The sequence below is a fragment of the Peromyscus californicus genome, unplaced genomic scaffold, assembly GCF_007827085.1.
Source record: "Peromyscus californicus insignis strain IS unplaced genomic scaffold, ASM782708v3 Scaffold_13__1_contigs__length_99412109, whole genome shotgun sequence".
Lineage (NCBI taxonomy): Eukaryota > Metazoa > Chordata > Mammalia > Rodentia > Cricetidae > Peromyscus > Peromyscus californicus.
Window position 1 is genome coordinate 440,451 of NW_026294424.1, and position 16,899 is coordinate 457,349.

Here is a 16,899-nt window from a genome sequence, read left to right on the forward strand (position 1 = left end):
TCCCTAGTGGGTAGATGAGGTTGTTCTGGGGCCCCAAAGTGCTCTAGAGTGTCTCGGTGATTGACAGTGCATTTGTTCTGCCATGAAACCCTCCCTGGCCCTCTCAGTCCGAAGTCCTCCCTTCCTTCCTTATATCCACTCACTCATCTACTGACACAGTCTGAGGTCTCTTCCCATCTGGGTTTGGTTGTAGATTGTGTGTGTCCCAAGGTTCGTGTGCTGGAAGCTCACCCTTCAGTGTGATGATGGGCGGGGTAGAACCTTTAAAAGGAGAAGTGGGGAGAGGATATTACTCCATCGGGACACACACAAAGTTGGGTGGGAAGACGGGGAGAGGATCTGAGAATATGAACAAACTACGTTGTATGAAATTCTCGGAGCTAATAAATTTTTTAAAGGTGGGGATTAATGGAATGTATTTAGATCATTGGAAACGGTCTTTAGGAAAGACTAATATAGTTCTCTTGGGGCCCCAGTTTGCTCTCATGAGAGCAGGTTGCTATGGGGAGGCCATCCACATGCTTAGCCCTTTCCATATGCCACTGGACCACTTTCTGCTCTTCTGGGCTGCTATGACACAGTAAGGGGACCTTTGATAGGATGCTAGCCCCAGGCTCTTTAAACACTCCAAACATCAGAATCATGATGTTTACATTAGACAGTACCGAGCCTTGGGTATTTTGTTACAGCAACACAACATGGAATAAGGCACCTACTCAAGGATAAAGAAAGAGAGAGGAGAAGAAACAAATGTTCACAAGGACAGCATGGTACAAATTAGGATATTGAAGAAGAATAGGGGGTGAGCTGGCACTAGGCTTCTCTTGTGCAGCTTGGGAGACCAGAAAACAGTAGGAGTTTCTCAAAAAAAAAAGTCCATAGACCTGGCTTCCAGGTGAGGTGTCACCTGTCTGCTGGGCCAGAAGAGAGAAAGTTGTTGAGAGACAACATACAACTCATTCTACAATGAACTTTTGCACATCAACTGTGAGTCACATCAACCGTGAGTCGGTCACTGTCCTGGGCACGGGGTGGGGGAGGTATGAAAGTCAGTAGAAGAGGAGAGGAAAGCTTCTTGGGGAGCTTCTACACATTAGAGGGGAAGACAGAAAACCAAGATGTACGAAGAGCGGGCGGAGGTGCTGTGGACCGGAAGGGATGTGGTGTGGGACAGAGAGTGAGCCACTAATGGAAGTGGTCAGGAAAGGAGTCTCTGAGGGAAGCTAGTTGAATAGAGAAGAGCAAGGAGCTATGTGATCTGGCCAGCTGTCTGACAAGCCAGCGAAGTAGTTGGAAGAGAGTTCAAAGAGGGAGAAAGGGAAGGAAGGACAATGGTGACCAATACACTTTGTAAACGCTTGGAAGTACACTGGGTGGGGGTGAGGGGGATGGACAGATTAACAGATGAACTGAAAAACAGACAGAAGGATGGGTTGGTGGATGAGAGAGAATAGTCAAGAAGAGAGATAGCTTACTAGATGAGACTCTGAGTTCAAATGTCTGGAGATAAACTGCCGAGGTGGTGTGGGTGGCTTGCTCTGTGAAGACAACTCACAGAGTGAACATCTGGAAGGTGGGATGCTGTCTCTGCAAAGCCTATAGGCGAGAGAAGGGCCAGATGTGGAAGAGAAGAAAGGCTTTGGAAGTCTGGTGATGAGAAAAGACAAGTTAAGGAACGTAGAGGCAGCAGGGACAAGAGACTGAAGAAGCAGGTAAGTCCGGATGGTCCGGAGAGGCAGGAGGCACAGGGCATAACAGAGCAGGAGGCAGGCCGACTTGCTGGAGCAGGCATTTAGTATTTTTTTCTCCAAATATAAAGAGAGTTACATGCCCTAGATTATAAGGCAAGAGAAAATTAGTCAGACTTGAGGCTTGTGGGGCAGAAAAGAAGAAAATTCCAAGTGCTCAAAAGAAAAGGAAAAAAAAAGGCAAACATGAAGAGATCCGAGATGACCTGGTGTGGGGGAGTGGAGGATGATATGATCTGAAATACATTGAATACATGTGTCAAATTATCAAAGAACAATTTAAAAATACGGTAATTCTAAAAGGCAAGCATGAGGGATAATGTAAAATATAATCATTATCATCATAAATAAAATAGAAACAAGAGTCAGGTATGGAAACCATACAGGAACCCAGAATTGTCTCATTTACCAGGAAGCAAGGTCAGAAAGGCTGAATTAGAAATGAAATGAGGGAAACATGCTCTCTCTATGACTAAGTGGTTAGTGATGGAAGGTTAGGGGTGGGCGAGGGGAAGCGGGCGAGACAAACAGAAAGTGGGAAGGGAATGCTACTATCAGACTATATGGAATTTAGAACAAAGAATCCTTCACATTACGAACAACGAGACAGAGAGCATGAGGAAAATCTTACAGTGCATGAAGGCTCAGTACTAGAACTTTGGGCCAGTTATGGTGGCGCACGCCTTCAATCCTAGCACTTGAGAGGCAGAGGCAGGTGGATCTCCATGAGTACGAGGCCAGTCTGCTCTACATAGTGAGTTCCAGACCAGCTAAAGCTGCACAGTGAGACCCTGTCTCAAAAAACAATGACAATAATAATAATTTGCTTTTATATGTAACTGTTACTGATTAAAACTAGAGCAGAAATTTTCAGAACTAGACCGGTCAAATAGACAAAATATTTGAAACCACAGAAGAATCAAATCACTTAATTTTCTCTCTGTGTAAAACTTGGCCTCATCTGAAAACAGAGCATACAATTTTGCTGTCTATAGAACAGTGAAAAGTGTCAATCATGCCCTAAGAGGCAGTAAAATGGAACGTGGCAGAGAGGCTGCCTAGCTAGCTTCAAGTCTTGTTTTCTCCTATTTATTGATTGAGATATTGGGCACTTATGTAACCTCTGTGCCTCAGTTTCTCGATCTGTAATATGGGATAATAATCATAATGCCTCCCACAATGCCTTGGGGTGCTGAGAAGACTCAGTGAGTCATTCCATAGAATCCCCTTGGAATACCCAGAAAGGTCTATAGTTGGGATCAATACCCTCTCTTCATTACACCCAAAAGGAAAACGTAATGAGTTGGAATCAAGTTGAAAAGCCCCCTAGGAGGAACTGATTTCTGCCACCAAGCCTGGCAACCTGTGTTCAATCCCAGAACCCCTATGGTAGAAAGAGAAAACCAACTTCTTCAAGTTGTCCTCTGACCGCCACATGTATGTTGTGGCAGGCATACATACACACACACACACACACACACACACACACACACACACACACACACACACACACAAATGTAAAAGAAATAAAAAATCAATAAAAATATAATCAATTAACTATATTACTTGACAGTAATCCAGGAACTGCCCAAGATACCCAGTCTCATTTCTGCTGCTGGGCATCAAAGACCCTCCTAGGAGTCTAGAATAGTGAACCCTAGCTTCTTTCAGATGGACAGTCCCAGAGTCTATTCCCTGGAAAGACACTCCCCAGTGCATCATGACCAGCCATCATCTGGCCTCCAGCTGGACATGCATGCTGGGAAGCTCACCATCCCTCACAGTATGTCATCCAATGCAATGGCTATTGCTTCAGTTAGAAAGTCCTTCCTTATATTGAACTGCTGACAGACTCTCAGAGCTCTCCACCCTCTTCCCTGGGGCTTCTGGCATCATCCACCCATCCATCTACTCACTCACTGTGGTGGTCTGAAAGGTATGGATCCCATAGGCTCATATATTTGAATGCTTGGTCACCAGGGAGTGGCACTATCAGGAGGTGTGGCCTTGTTGGAGGAAGTGTGTTACTAGAGTGGTCTTTGGGGTTTCAAATGCTCAAGCCAGGCTCAGCATCTTTTTCTCTTTCTGCTGCCTGCAGATCTAGATGTAGAACTCTCAGCTACCTCTCCAGTGCCATGTCTGCCTGCATGCTGCCATGCTTCCTTCCATGACGATAATGGACTAAACCTCTGAAATGTAAACCAGTCCCAATTAAATTCTTTCCTTTATAAGAGTTGCTGTGGCCATGGTGTCTCTTCACAGCAATAGAATATTAATTAAGACACTCACTCATACATCCCTTCATACATTCCCCCATACATCAGCCCATCCACTCACCCATACATATATATACATATACACCTACACATCTATTCATCTACCCATTCAATTACACATACATCCACCAGTCCCATACATTGCCCCATTCATCAGCCCATCCATCCACCCATCAACCACCCATCACACATAGTCTCCACTGATTCATTTACTCTACAGACACCATGTGGCCCTCATTATACATTAAGCCTGATGCTGGATCTCAGGACACCACGGAGAGTACATTCAGGAAGTGCCTGAACCTTCAGGAACTCACGGTCTGTTCAGCATGACAAACAGTAACTGGATAATACAATCTCCTGCAGGACTGGTGCTAGGCAGATGGTGAGCTGGTGTCATGAGAACAGCAACCCAGGAGCTGCAGTTATCTTAAAAGTGGCAGGAAAGGTTTTCCAGGTGAGACTTGTTTATTAAAAGTGGGCTCTTACAAAGCTCACAGATGAAGGCCTATAGCATGTCCTACTGTGGGACTGCCATATACTACTGTCTTCTGGACTCAACATCCTTTCTTCTTCCCCCCAGGAACACTGTCCTACAAACACCTTTGAGACCCCTATACTCTTACTTCTTTCCAAAGAATGCTAAACCGCATCTAGGCTTTGGGCCGTAAGAAAATGAACGTAGGCTGGAGGTGCAGATTATTTGCCTTGCATGCACAGAGAACTGCTGCTAATCCCTAGCAGTGCATAAACCAGGTGTGAGAGTGCATGCCTGTAATCACTTGGAAGGTGGAGGCAGGGGCATCAGGAGTTCACAGTCATCCTCAGTACATAGGAAAGTTGAGGCCAGTCTGGTGTGCACATGAAACCCTGTCTTTAAAAAAGAAAAGGGAAAAGAAGAGAGAAGAGAAAAGAGAAAGAAGAGTGAAAGAGAAGGGAGGGAAGGAGAGGGGAGTGGAGGGAGAGGAAGGGAAGGAAGGGGGATGGAGCTGGCAAGACTCATCAAGGCTTCAGGACGAGTCTCAGAATCACTGCCGCTTTCCCGCTCTGTACCCATCTCCCAACCTCAGCTGGGTACACTTATCTCCCTTGTCCTCTTTCTTAATAACCTGTGGTGGGTCCCCATGAACCATGGGACAAAGCCAAGGTCTGGTACCTGTCTTTTTGACTACCACATAGTGGGTCTCGGGATCACTCCCGAAGCCCCCAGTCTCCTCCAGACTCCTCATCTGCCCCTACCTTGTGCATTATACTCATGACTCATTTGTTTCACAGTAATAACATATTTACTTCTCTCAGAAGCTCTTCTAAGAAGTTTGCATGCATGTAGTCCCTGGTTCTCATGCCAACTTGATGTAATAGACAACAGCGTAACCCCATTTTACAGATGAGGAAACTGAGGCAGACAAGCTCCATGCCCTGCCCAGGAGCCATGCTTCCATCCATCACTGTCTGGCACCCTGCATTGTCTCCCCTCTTCTTGCCCTCCTCTGTCCACTCTGCATGAGCCATGCATCTCTCCATTGCCAGAGACCAGCAGGGCCAGGCAAGCAGAGTGGGCTCTCAGTCTAGGCCCCTGAGTAAAAGTCATTTTGAGACATTGCCCCAGCAAAAGTCCAAGCAGAGCAAGGCTTCCTCCCCCACTGTGCAGGGCAGGGGTCCAAGATCCTCCTGCTCAAAAGACAGAGAAAAGGGGACAGGGGATGTCACCTGCCTGTTATCTGTACTGTCAAACTGTCACACCACCTGCCCCTGGGATTATGTCCAGGGACAGAATACTAGCCTCCTCTGAAGCCTTGTCAGCATCCCCAGGCAGTGGCAACACCATCTCAAGATCCTCTAGACGTGGGAAATTCCACACTTAAGGAAAGGAAGCCACCACAGGAGCACACATCCATCTCGGGGAAGTTTCCAGAACAGCCAAATCTACAGAGGCAGAAAGCAGACTGAGGGCTAAGGGAAAATGGGATCTGATCCACAGGGGGCTCTCTTTGAGATGAGTGATGGCCCACCTGACACACTCCAGAATGACCTGAGAAGGGTGCCTCAATGTGGATTTGTCTAGATTGTGGGCATGCTTGTGAGGGATTTGAGTTAACTGAATTTGGAAGACACAGCCTGAATGCAAACAGCACCATTTCATGTACTTGACCATAGACTAAATAAAGGGGAAAGAGAGAGAGAGAGAGAGAGAGAGAGAGAGAGAGAGCAAGCTTTGCTTGCTTCAAATGGGAGAACTGAGGAACCATCTCAGGCAGGGACTTAGGCTCACTATGCCAGTGACAGGGACAGAAGCCCAAGAAAACCAGAGTGTCTGGAGGAGCTCTGCCTGCAGGAAAGCAGGACTGAGGATTAAGATGAGCCACCATTCCGAGATGCAAAGTGGAGTTCGGGATATGGTCTCAAGCTTGCTGTACCTGCGCTGAAGTCGGCAGATGACAACTGGAGGCAAGGACAGCCTGTCCTCCAGCTCAACTGCCTCTTCTCTCCTCCTTCTTTCCCCTCCCTCGGTTCTTCTCCTCCACTCCCTTCCCTTCTTCCCTTCTTCTGTTCATGGCCAACTTGCCTGATGACACCATCACACACACACACACACACACACACACACACACACACACACACACACACACACACACCCCTTCAGTGTGTCGCCGTAGACAACCTCCTTCCAAGCAGGAACCACTGCGTTTTCTGCTGTCACCTCTGCAGCTTGTCCTATGACCACCCCGGACTAGCCTTTCATAGGCAGCTCACATCTGTCCCCTTTCCTCTGGTCCATTAGGAACACTGATCTCAGTCCCCATGCCGCCTATTTCCAGGGATGGCCTGTGGTAGCATACTGGACAAAGGTCTGGAAAAGCACAAGTACAGATGTGCCTCGTTTAAAAGCAAACACTGTGAAAATCTGAATGGTAGAATAAATTCAGGGGAGATTCCCCATCCCCAAAATAGCTGTAAGTGACTGTAATGAGTCTGGCATTCCAAACACACTCAATAAGTACAACTATAACCTTCACTCTTTCCAGAATTTGTGTTCAAAGTATCTCTGGTCTTGAGACAGGCAAAAAACAAGGGGGAAAAACTCCCAGCTTCATCACATTTGGAGTAGGCTAGCAAGGAAAGCGGGAAGTGGTGATTAATGCTAAGAAGTCTGCTCACTGGCTGCTCAGGAGGCAGGCTCAGGTTCCTAGGCTACAGTCATCCCTTCTAGAGGAATTCCTTCCTCAGTCAGCAAAGACAGAGGCGCAACATTACTACCAATTACTCAAGTGAGTCAGTATTTTTTTATTGCTAAGGAAGCATTTCCTCCCTCACAGGAAGTAGAATGGAATATTTCCTGCTCAAAGAGATGCCTTCCAGACCAAACCAAGCCCCACAACTTTCCATGGAAAACCTCAGTGCCTGGAGTTCTAGGGGCAGGGCTTGAGGAGTGCTCCATCCCAAAGCATCAGCCTCAGGACATGCCCACACGCCCACCCACCCACCACCCATCAACCACCCTGTCTCCCCACCCACACGACCCACCACCCATCCCCACCAGCCCCATAGAGACAGGGCTGAGATTCTGCCACAAACTTGTCTTTCCAGCTAAGAGTCCAAAGGAAACCTCAGACCCTACCAGGGCCAGGGTGCTTCCTCTCGACACCTTGGTATGGTAACTGTCTTTTTGTTCCCAAATGAACCCATCTGTTCACAGGAATGGCCAGGTCATGGCAAGCTGCTTTCCCTCAACATCTTCCTGCCCTTCTCCATGAGATACCTATGATTCTTATCCAATTCATGTGAGAGCTAGGGCTCATAAAGCTGAAGGAGACGGAAGTGGGGAGTACAAGCCGTGTCCTCCAGGGCCAACAGCATTTGCACAGCACATGTGCCTCATCAGAATGGCTACATCATTACAGGATGACTTTCAGAGGGTCCACACAACCTACTGCGTGCTGTTCTCCCGGGTGTTACCTGGGATCCCACAGAGCCCATGTTGATTCCCCCTTTCTCCGTGGTACCAGACTCCCCCAGGACCCCACACTGGCCTTTACAGTCCCCTAGGCCAGCCACTCAGCATTGCTTGGAGTCCTGGCCTCCTCTGGACTCTGGGCATATGGACATCGTGAATCCTCTGTTGTCCAACTGACCTCCCTCTTGTCTCCTCCCCTCTCCCTCTCTTCCTCCCCTCCTCCTGGGTACCATTTCCTGAGGGGCTGCCCAGCTTCTTATGTGCTGTTCTCTCTTAGCCTAATCGACTTCATCTCTCCATGGTGTCTGAAAGACATGAGGCTGGTCCACAAGGGAATCTTGGTCTGTGCTCTTTCCCTGCTTCTCCCTCTGACTTTCCAACCTTAGGAAATAACAGGACCAGTCAGAGAGAAAAGGAGGGAAGAATGGAGGGAAGGATAAAGGAAGTGAAGGAAAGAGGAAGGGGCACAAGAGGAAAGAGACTAGAGGAAGGAAGCAAGAAAGGAGAAAAGAGATGGCGCAGGAGAGGGACAGGAAGTGAGGAAAGAGAAGAAGTGAAAGTCGGGAGGAAGGGGAGAGGTAGAGGAGCTGAAGGAGAAAGGAAGAGGAAGCGAGTGAGGAAGAGAGGATGCTTCTGGAAAGAAGAGGCAAAATGTCAACATCCTGGGGTAAGAGCGCCAGTCTTGTCAGTTTATGTTACATTGACTGCCCGCCTCGCCATTCATAATTCACCAATCTGTGAGCTCCCTAAAATCTTCATCTTGGAGAATTTAGGCAGATTGTGGCAGTGGACAATTTTCCAGAAGGCAAGATAAACTAATCCCTGAAAGTATCTATTCAAGGCAAGAGGGTAATCCCCATGGCCTCGATGAAAGGGCCGGGGGGTGGGGTGTCATACCTTTGAAGCGCCCCCCCACACACACACACAAAGCATCTTCTGGTCCCCTCCAGCCCGAGATCCCCATCTGCAGAGGTTCAGCCAGGGGCTGGGGTCAGAGGGAACCAAGGTATGAGGTCAAGTGTGCAAAAACTGGGAAGCAGCTCTATGGGAAATTACAGACTAAGGAGAGAAAGCCGCGGGAGGAGGCCACCTTTGCCCTGGATCTGGTCTGCTCCCTTTGCCCTGGATCCCAGCCCTTTCCCTTTGCCCTGCATGGCCTTGGCCCCCTTTGACTAGGTCAGGGTGTCCCTTGGGACCATGTCCTCAGGACTCCCCTCATCCTCCCAGCACCTCCTCCAAGGCAGGCCTATGTGGCTCTCGGACCGAGGATCACTGGCTCCCCTCAATGGGGTGGGGAGGCTGCTGCCTGGATGAGAAAAGTGTCCAGGCCACAGCAAGGGTGGAGGTGTGTGCAGAAACACAGAATGGGGTGGTTAGATATGCTTCAGGCTCAGGAAGGTCTTAGCCCTGGCCGGAAAGCAGGACCGAGGTGAGGATGGAATTGCATTCCAAGAGAAGGAACAGAATATGCAAAGACCTGGGGGCTTTCAATAGCGACTGGAACTTAATCTTTGGCAGGATGAGGGCTCCAAAGAAAAGAGGTCATCTGAGGCCAGATATTAGAAGCCTTGAGTGCCAAGAGGGGAAGTGTGGCCTCGGTACCAGGCCTGAAACGTTGTAACAGAACTTTAAACAGGGAGAGCTTCGAGCAGAGCCTAAAGGTAGAGAAGGAAAACCCGAGGGGAAGGCAGGAGAGATGAGGCATAGAGCTGAAGTCTGATCTCAAGGAGAGGCGTGGAGGGCGGCCCGGCTGCACTCACCACGGAGCCAGCGCGCGCCCGCGTGCGTGTCCTTGGGGCGGATGAGGCGGCGCTGCACGTAGCTGCGGCCCACGTACCACAGCATCCAGAGCAGCTGCAGGAGCATGAGCGCGGTCAGCACGCACAGCAGGTCGCTCTTGCCCACACCCGCCGCGTGCACCGCCCAGGCCAGCAGGAACAGCAGCCCCGCCACGAACACGTTCAGCCCGTACTGGCTGCTCAGAGTCTCCGCCAGCTTCTGCGGGACACTGGCGCCGCGTCGGGGACCGGAGGCCGGTGGAGACCTCCGGGCCAGGGGGAGCGGAGGCGGCGGGCATGCCGCGATCCCCGACGGCGCGTCCCGGAAGGAACCTGCGGATGCTGCGGGAGAGGAGGGCGCGCCCGGGCTCCCAGGCATCTTCCAGTCTGGTCCCCAGGCAGCTGCTCCAGCCCCGCGCGTTGCTGCTGGCTCCTGTCCTTTCCCCACGCCCTCTGGGCACTAACCCCGCTCGCCCGTGCTCTCCGCTCTTGCCCTCCCCCAGGGCTCCAGGCCCTTGGTCAGGTCCCAGTCGCCGGCCTCCCTCTCGGAGCTCCCGATGCCCACTCCGGTCCCTGCAGCCCGTCGCCCCTGCAGCTGCGCCTCGAGCCCCGCTGCTCCTCTGCCCTGCCTGTGCCACCCGCACCCCACCCCCGCGCCCAGCCCGCCTACCCCACCCCAGCGCCCCGGAAACGCGGGACCGCAACAGGTGCCGCCCGCCAGCTCCGGGGCTGGCGGGGAGGGGTGGGATGCCAAGGGACATACAGAGTCGCGGGAGCCAGATCAAGGAGTTGCTGGGGGTGTGGCTGCGCCGAGGGTTGTGTCCCCGAAACCTAGAATTCTGGGTGGGCTCGCAGGGCACGAGTGTGCATGGGTCCTTCTCATCTGTGTGTCCTGGTCCCTGCCTCTGTCTACTGGGTGCTTTTCGTCTCTCTGCCCTCGACCTACGAGTGTGTTTGGCTCGGTGGGAAGCAGGGAAGAGGCGTCTTTGGGGTTTGTCACTTTTGGGTGTCTGTGTGGGGACCTGTCCGAGAGCCTCGACGCTGGCTGAGACCGGAGCCAGGACCCAAGGAGAGGCCATCCCTTCCTGTCCTCCTCCGGAGCTGCTTTGCTTCCAGGGGGAACTGAGCCGGGAAAAGGGTCCCCAGTGGTCGCATAGAGTCCAGTTGCTTCCATTCCAAAGCCTTTCACAGCCGCTGCCGAGAGGAAGCGCAGCCTGTTTCTGCGAAAGAGCGCCCTAAGGTTGACCCTGACCTGGAGGAGAGCCGGAAGCCCTGCAGAGTGGTCCGAGAGGGCAACGGGGAGCAATTGGGACATCGGACTCTGAGAGTGGAGCGCGGGGCAGGGCACAGGCCGAGACGCCCGCTCCGTCTTGGTTTTAACGCTCTGGTGTAGCTGATTTCAATTTCTTCGTATTTTAACAAGGAAACCCATGTTTTTTGTTTGCAAGGAACTCTGCACACAGACACTGTAACAGCTGGTGATGACTGCTAAGATGGGGGACAGGGGATGAAGCGGGCAGGAAACTTTGGGCCCAGTGAGCCCTGGATCTTGTTTTGCCTTCATTCTTAAATTCCTTCATTTGGTCATTCATCCAATTTATATACAAATAGCCCACATAGATATTTTCTGCGCTCTGTGCCTGACCCTGAGGACTCATTGGGGCCAGGACAGTCCTGGAAGTCAATGGTCAGGTAAGATGCTACGGTATACACTCATTTACTCGGTGCACTGGAAAGCTAACCAGGAACCCTAAGGCAGTCCAGCTCTTCCAGGAGACACAGGCAACCCAGGAAAGCCCCCTAGTAAGAAGGCTGAGAGGTTCCCAGGAGGAGGCAGTGTCTGCAAGAGCTCCATAGCTGGAATGGCTGTTCTTATGAAAGGCAGGAGGCAGGTGGGGAGGGGCTTCCGATGTGTGCAAAGAATGATTGAAATGGCACTAGCCAGATGCCCGCAGGTAAGGGCACTTGCCACCAAGCCAGACAACCGGATTTGGATGCCTGGTCTTACATGGTAGGAGAAGACATTCCTACAAGTTGTCCTCTGACCTCCACAGGTCCACAGTGATATGCACACACATTCAATAAATAAGTAAATAAATAAATGTCATTTTCAAAGCCCACAAATTTCATCCTAGTCCCAAAGCCATGCCACCCCACAGATTCCAAAGAGCCTTTGATTGCTGAGTCTGGGTCTCCGAGAAAATGCCACAAATGCATCATGTCACCCTTCCTGCATGCCTTTCCCAGCATCCTGTGGTGGTGGCTGGTTACTGGCAAGGTCAAAATGAGGTTCTTTTCCTTCTGAAATAATATTCAAAGTATCTATGGGTTCCATGGCTAATGTGGAGCATCCCTGCACACATTCCGTGCAGCTCTGTGGCTAATCCCTGTTCACCTTCCAGGCAGTTTCCTGATCCTCCCACACACGGTGGTAGTATAGGAGTCAAAGTAGGAAATCCACATGGACATACTACTACCAACTGCATAAGAAACCTCACTCACGGGGCTACTTTTTCTGTCATTTTGTTTTCTAGAGACACCTTCCAGTACACACTAAAGGGGCGCTGAGCTAATACATTGATCACTGTGGCTGTGTGTGTGTGTGGGGGGGGGGTGTAACATGTATGTGCATATGTGTGGAGGCCAGAAGACAACCCTGAGTGTCACTCCCAGCACCGTTCCTCTTCCCCACCCCACCCCAACTTGTCACGTAGGCTACGATGAGCAGCCAGTGAGCCTCAGGGATCCACTCACGGCTCCCTTCTCAGTACTGGATTACAAGTGTGTGCCACCATGCTTTTTTTGTTTTGTTTTGTTTTGAGACAGGGTTCTCTGTGTAGCTTTGGTGCCTGTCCTGGATCCTCGCTCTGTAGACCAGGCTGGCCTCAAATTCACAGAGATCCACCTGGCTCTGTCTCCTGAGAGATGGGGTTAAAAGCGTGAGCCACCACCGCCCCACCCTTTCTTTTTTTAATGTAGGTTCTGGGGATTGAGCTTAGGTCTTCATACTTACAGGAAACGCCTTACAGAGTAATCTAAGGCTCCCAGTCCTCCCGTGGCCATGTCTCTTTCATCAGTGTGTGTGAGATCTCATGACAGTGACAAGTAGATGGAGTTGTCACCAACAGCCTGATGGGAGGTCCTGTTATGTCCAGTTCAGGGGAGAAAATCCCTTCTCCCTCTGTGGTAAGAGGGTCCAACACAACCCCACCTCCTCCAGGCGGATCCTTGAAGAAGGTACCCATCTTACTGCTGGGCTCACTGTAGCCTTCCGTGTGTTAGTGCGCTAAACTACTCAACCCAGTGGATGCCTGTTGGTAAGAGTTCTTTTGAGATGCAGATCTTAATACAGCATCCATTCGGAGATCCATCTTCAGCCCTCTTCCCCACGTCTTGGTCTTCAGATAGTCATTGACCATTGAGCCTTCCAGAACCATCCATGGCACTGTGCAGGTTTCCGCTCTGCACAGCTCTTTATTCAGACAAGACACCTGGTCTCCATTCTGCTCATAGGAAGGGGTTTTCTTGACTACTGTCCACCAGGGTTGGCGCTAGGTGGGACTGTGAGGCTGCAGTTGTCCACTTTAGGTTGGTGCCAACTTGTCATGCAGATGCACTAGTAGACATGGCCTGAGCTGCTTCTCCTATCGTGAGATGGTCTCATGTTATTGTAGATGTGGATTAAAGAATCAAGGCCACGAAGCAGGTATCAGTCTGGGAAGGATGTGGATCACCTGCAGGTCAACTTGTTCAATGTCTTATATGCCACATGGGCTTGACAACACACACCACTGTGTATGCCCAACCTCGTAGTTAGATAGATCAGATGATACCCAGCTCATAATGGAAGCTGCAGTCCTGTGGTCACTTAATTCTCCAAAACAGGAGAGAGGTTTGTCTAATGGAAAATAACTTAGCTTTAGACAGCCGTTTTTGACTCTACAACCCTTTTGATCTGTACCGTGATTATCCTGTTTTCCTGCGAGACCATATCTAGGACCATTTGCTAAAGCCACCCCAAGTGTCTTTGGCTTTGTTGGGCTGTAAGATCCAAGTCAGAGCAGTTGTAGTACAGGCTGGTGGACTCCCAGAGTCACCATCCCTCTGCTACCTACTCAGAACTGGGATGCCGATGTGTAGACTCCACCTGCAAGTCAGCTGGTCGTACATGCATTTAAGGATGGTGAAAGCTACACCCCTTCCCTTTGAATCTGGGAAATCCAAGCTGCCCCATGGAGAGGTCAACAAAGAATGAGCCCCGTAGCCAGCACCTACTGTAGCCAACCTCAAGGAAGCATCTAGGAAGGGGCTTGCCCAGTCTCAGCTGAGTTTTGCCCCTGTGAGGCGGAAACAAAGTGTCCCTGCCAACCCTTGCTCACATTTCAGATTCCTGAGCAGGATAAATGGTGGCCGTTGTTTCAAGCCACGTACATTTGGGTGTGGTTTGTTATGCAGCAATAGGTACCCGGAACATACAGACACAAGTGGGACTGGGTCCAAAGATCAGAGGAGACCTGGGAGGCTCTCTCCGGTGACCCCTGCTGACAGGAACACAGGGCCGTGTAAGGAAAGTTCTGATGGTCACACGAGAGATGGAGCATATGTTGTGGGGAGTGAGGGATGCTGGGGCTATTGCATGTTGGACTCAGGTCTGTTCACTCCTGCCAGGGTATGGGCTGGCAAGGACAGAGCTTTTCATATCCTTTGTGATTCCTCTCTGTCACACACATGATGGAATTCATTCCTTACACTTCATGTAATTTATCTTTATTCTGAAGGTTCTGTGGCTCAAGCTCGGGATCTTATTCATGCTGGACAAGCACTCTACCACTGAGATACATACTCAGACCTTTTTTAAAAAATTGAGATGGGATTTCCTATGTAGCCCAGACTGGCCTCAAACTCAAAATCTTCCTGCCTCAGCCTCTCAAGGGGCTGAGGTCACAGGCATTTGTCACCACCCTACACTGTAATTTCTTTCCCAAGGAGGACTAGAGAGATAGAAAGTGGACAGAAAGTTCTTCATGGTTTTGCTGAATCAAAGAAATGGGCCTCACTGGAGAAATGAGAGGAAGTCTAATGTGATGTTTGTGTGTAGGAGGAAAATTGTGTGATATATCTGCATGCCAACAGAAATGATTCAGCCCACTGCATGAGGATTATACTCAAAGTAAGGTATGAAAAGATTTGTAAACTGGCCACGTTGGCAAAGGCCTGTAATCCTAGCATTGAGAAGGCCAAGGTAGGAAGTTTGCAGGTTCAAGGTCAGCCCAACCTACGTAACAAGTTCAAGGCTGGCCTGAGCTATACAAGTCTCAAAACCACTGAATGAGGAAAGAACTACAGCCATCCTTAAGGTTCAGATTGTTTAGGAATGAATCATCACACTCCAGGGGTATAGGGAGAGTGTTCCTCAGTTGCAGAACCTGCAAGCCTTCCATGAATTCATGTTCCTTTCTGGAATAGTCTATACTCTATTCTTGGACTCCCCAACCAGGGACGGCTGTGCTGCTCTAACACCTTATGCGCACAAAACAACACAGACCGTGACCTCAGTTTTAAAGTGTCTGGAGACAGCTGACTATAGAATCCATAACTCTTTCCACTTCAAGGCATGCTGAGCTTAGGCTCCAAGAAATTGTAAATACAGGCCAGCAATGAAGCTCAGTGCTCGAGAGCTCGCATAGCATGAGCGAGGCCCTGGGTTCCATCTCCAGCACCGCCGGACTTTCCAAAGAACATTTATCCCAACCTCAGCCACAGAAACCCAGTCCCCAGGTGCTCCCCCACAACCATACTGCCTGCCACCCTTAGCAAGACGTGGTTCACAGTGGCACCTCAGCTGTCTCTGATGAACTTCATTTGCTTAAGGGGATCCAGGCTTTGTGTGTGTGTGTGTGTGTGTGTGTGTGTGTGTGTGTGTGTGTGTGCATGTACACATGTGTGGAAGCACATGTACTCTCTACGTGTAAAGGCTTGAGGTTAACATGGGAGTCTTCTGCTATCACTTCAACTTACATGTTAAAGCAGGGAGGGTCTCTCTCTACTGAACCTAGTACAGATTGCTATTTACGGTAGTCTGGCTACCCAGCTTGTTCCAGGGACTCTGACTCCTGAGCACTGGGATCACAGGTGGACTTCTACCTATGTCTGTCTCTTGCATGGGTTCTGGTTGATCCAAACTCCAGCCCTCATGTTGGCTCAGCAGTCATCTCTCCAGCCCCCAGAGACTATTTTTTTGTTGTTGTTGTTACAGAAAGCAGATTTAGTCAGGAACTTGCTTCAGGTTTCCAGGAAAATCCATCGCCTCCCAAGCCAGGTCCCAATAGACTTGGGAAGTCCTCATCAGGTTTCCATCACTGTCAACTAGATGACATTGTTCTCTGGATATGTTCCCGTCCATCCTAACACCCTGGCTTCTCCAGGGCTGCCTCCACCCAGGCTGCTCACGAAACCACCCAGAGGTGCTTCAAGCAAGACAACCAAGCTAGAATCAGAGCCTGAGCGCCAGGAGCCAGGGTCAAAACTTCATCTTCACACTGACGGTCAAAGTCAGAGCACATGCTTGATTCTGTCACAGTCTAACCTTGATGATCAGAATCTGTAACTGTTCATTTCAATATTCACCACTCACAAGGGGTTACTCCTCCCCTTGGCTTATTTAGATGTGGTAAGATGGCGTCACATCATTCATTTAACGGTTATAATAGAAACAAGGGTTAGGGGCTGGAGAGATGGCCCTCAGTTAAGAGCACATATTGCTCTTGCAGAGGACCAGAGTTCAGTTTCCAGCACCCAGAGCTGTTCACAAATGCCTGAAACTGCAGTTCCAGAGGATTCAACACCCTATTCTGGCCTCTGTGAACACCTTATACATAACCTTTCCACAGACACACAGACACACAGACACAGACACAGACACACACACACACACACACACACACACACACACACACACACGGAGACCACACACCACACACTATTACAAGTAAAAGTATTTTTAAAAAACTCCAGAAATAATGTGTATAGGAGTTTGGCATGGCAAGTACCAGGAATGATCCCGTGTGTGTGTGTGTATGTGTGTGTGTGTGTGTGTGCGTTTGCTTATTTAACAGAGGTTGAAACTAGGACCTCATGTATGC

At 49.9% G+C, this 16,899-nt stretch overlaps 1 protein-coding gene across 1 annotated transcript in view; it reads right to left on the bottom strand.

Annotated features, from left to right (window-relative positions):
- Otop1 (otopetrin 1) overlaps positions 1-10,221 on the bottom strand; it is a 29,014-nt gene extending 18,793 nt beyond the window's left edge. Inside the window, exon 1 of the mRNA XM_052735851.1 lies at positions 9,740-10,221. Within this exon, the coding sequence (XP_052591811.1) occupies positions 9,740-10,136 (397 nt within the window). The 5' untranslated portion in view covers positions 10,137-10,221. The remainder of the gene's footprint in view (positions 1-9,739) is intronic.
- Between the last annotated feature and the right edge of the window lie 6,678 nt (positions 10,222-16,899).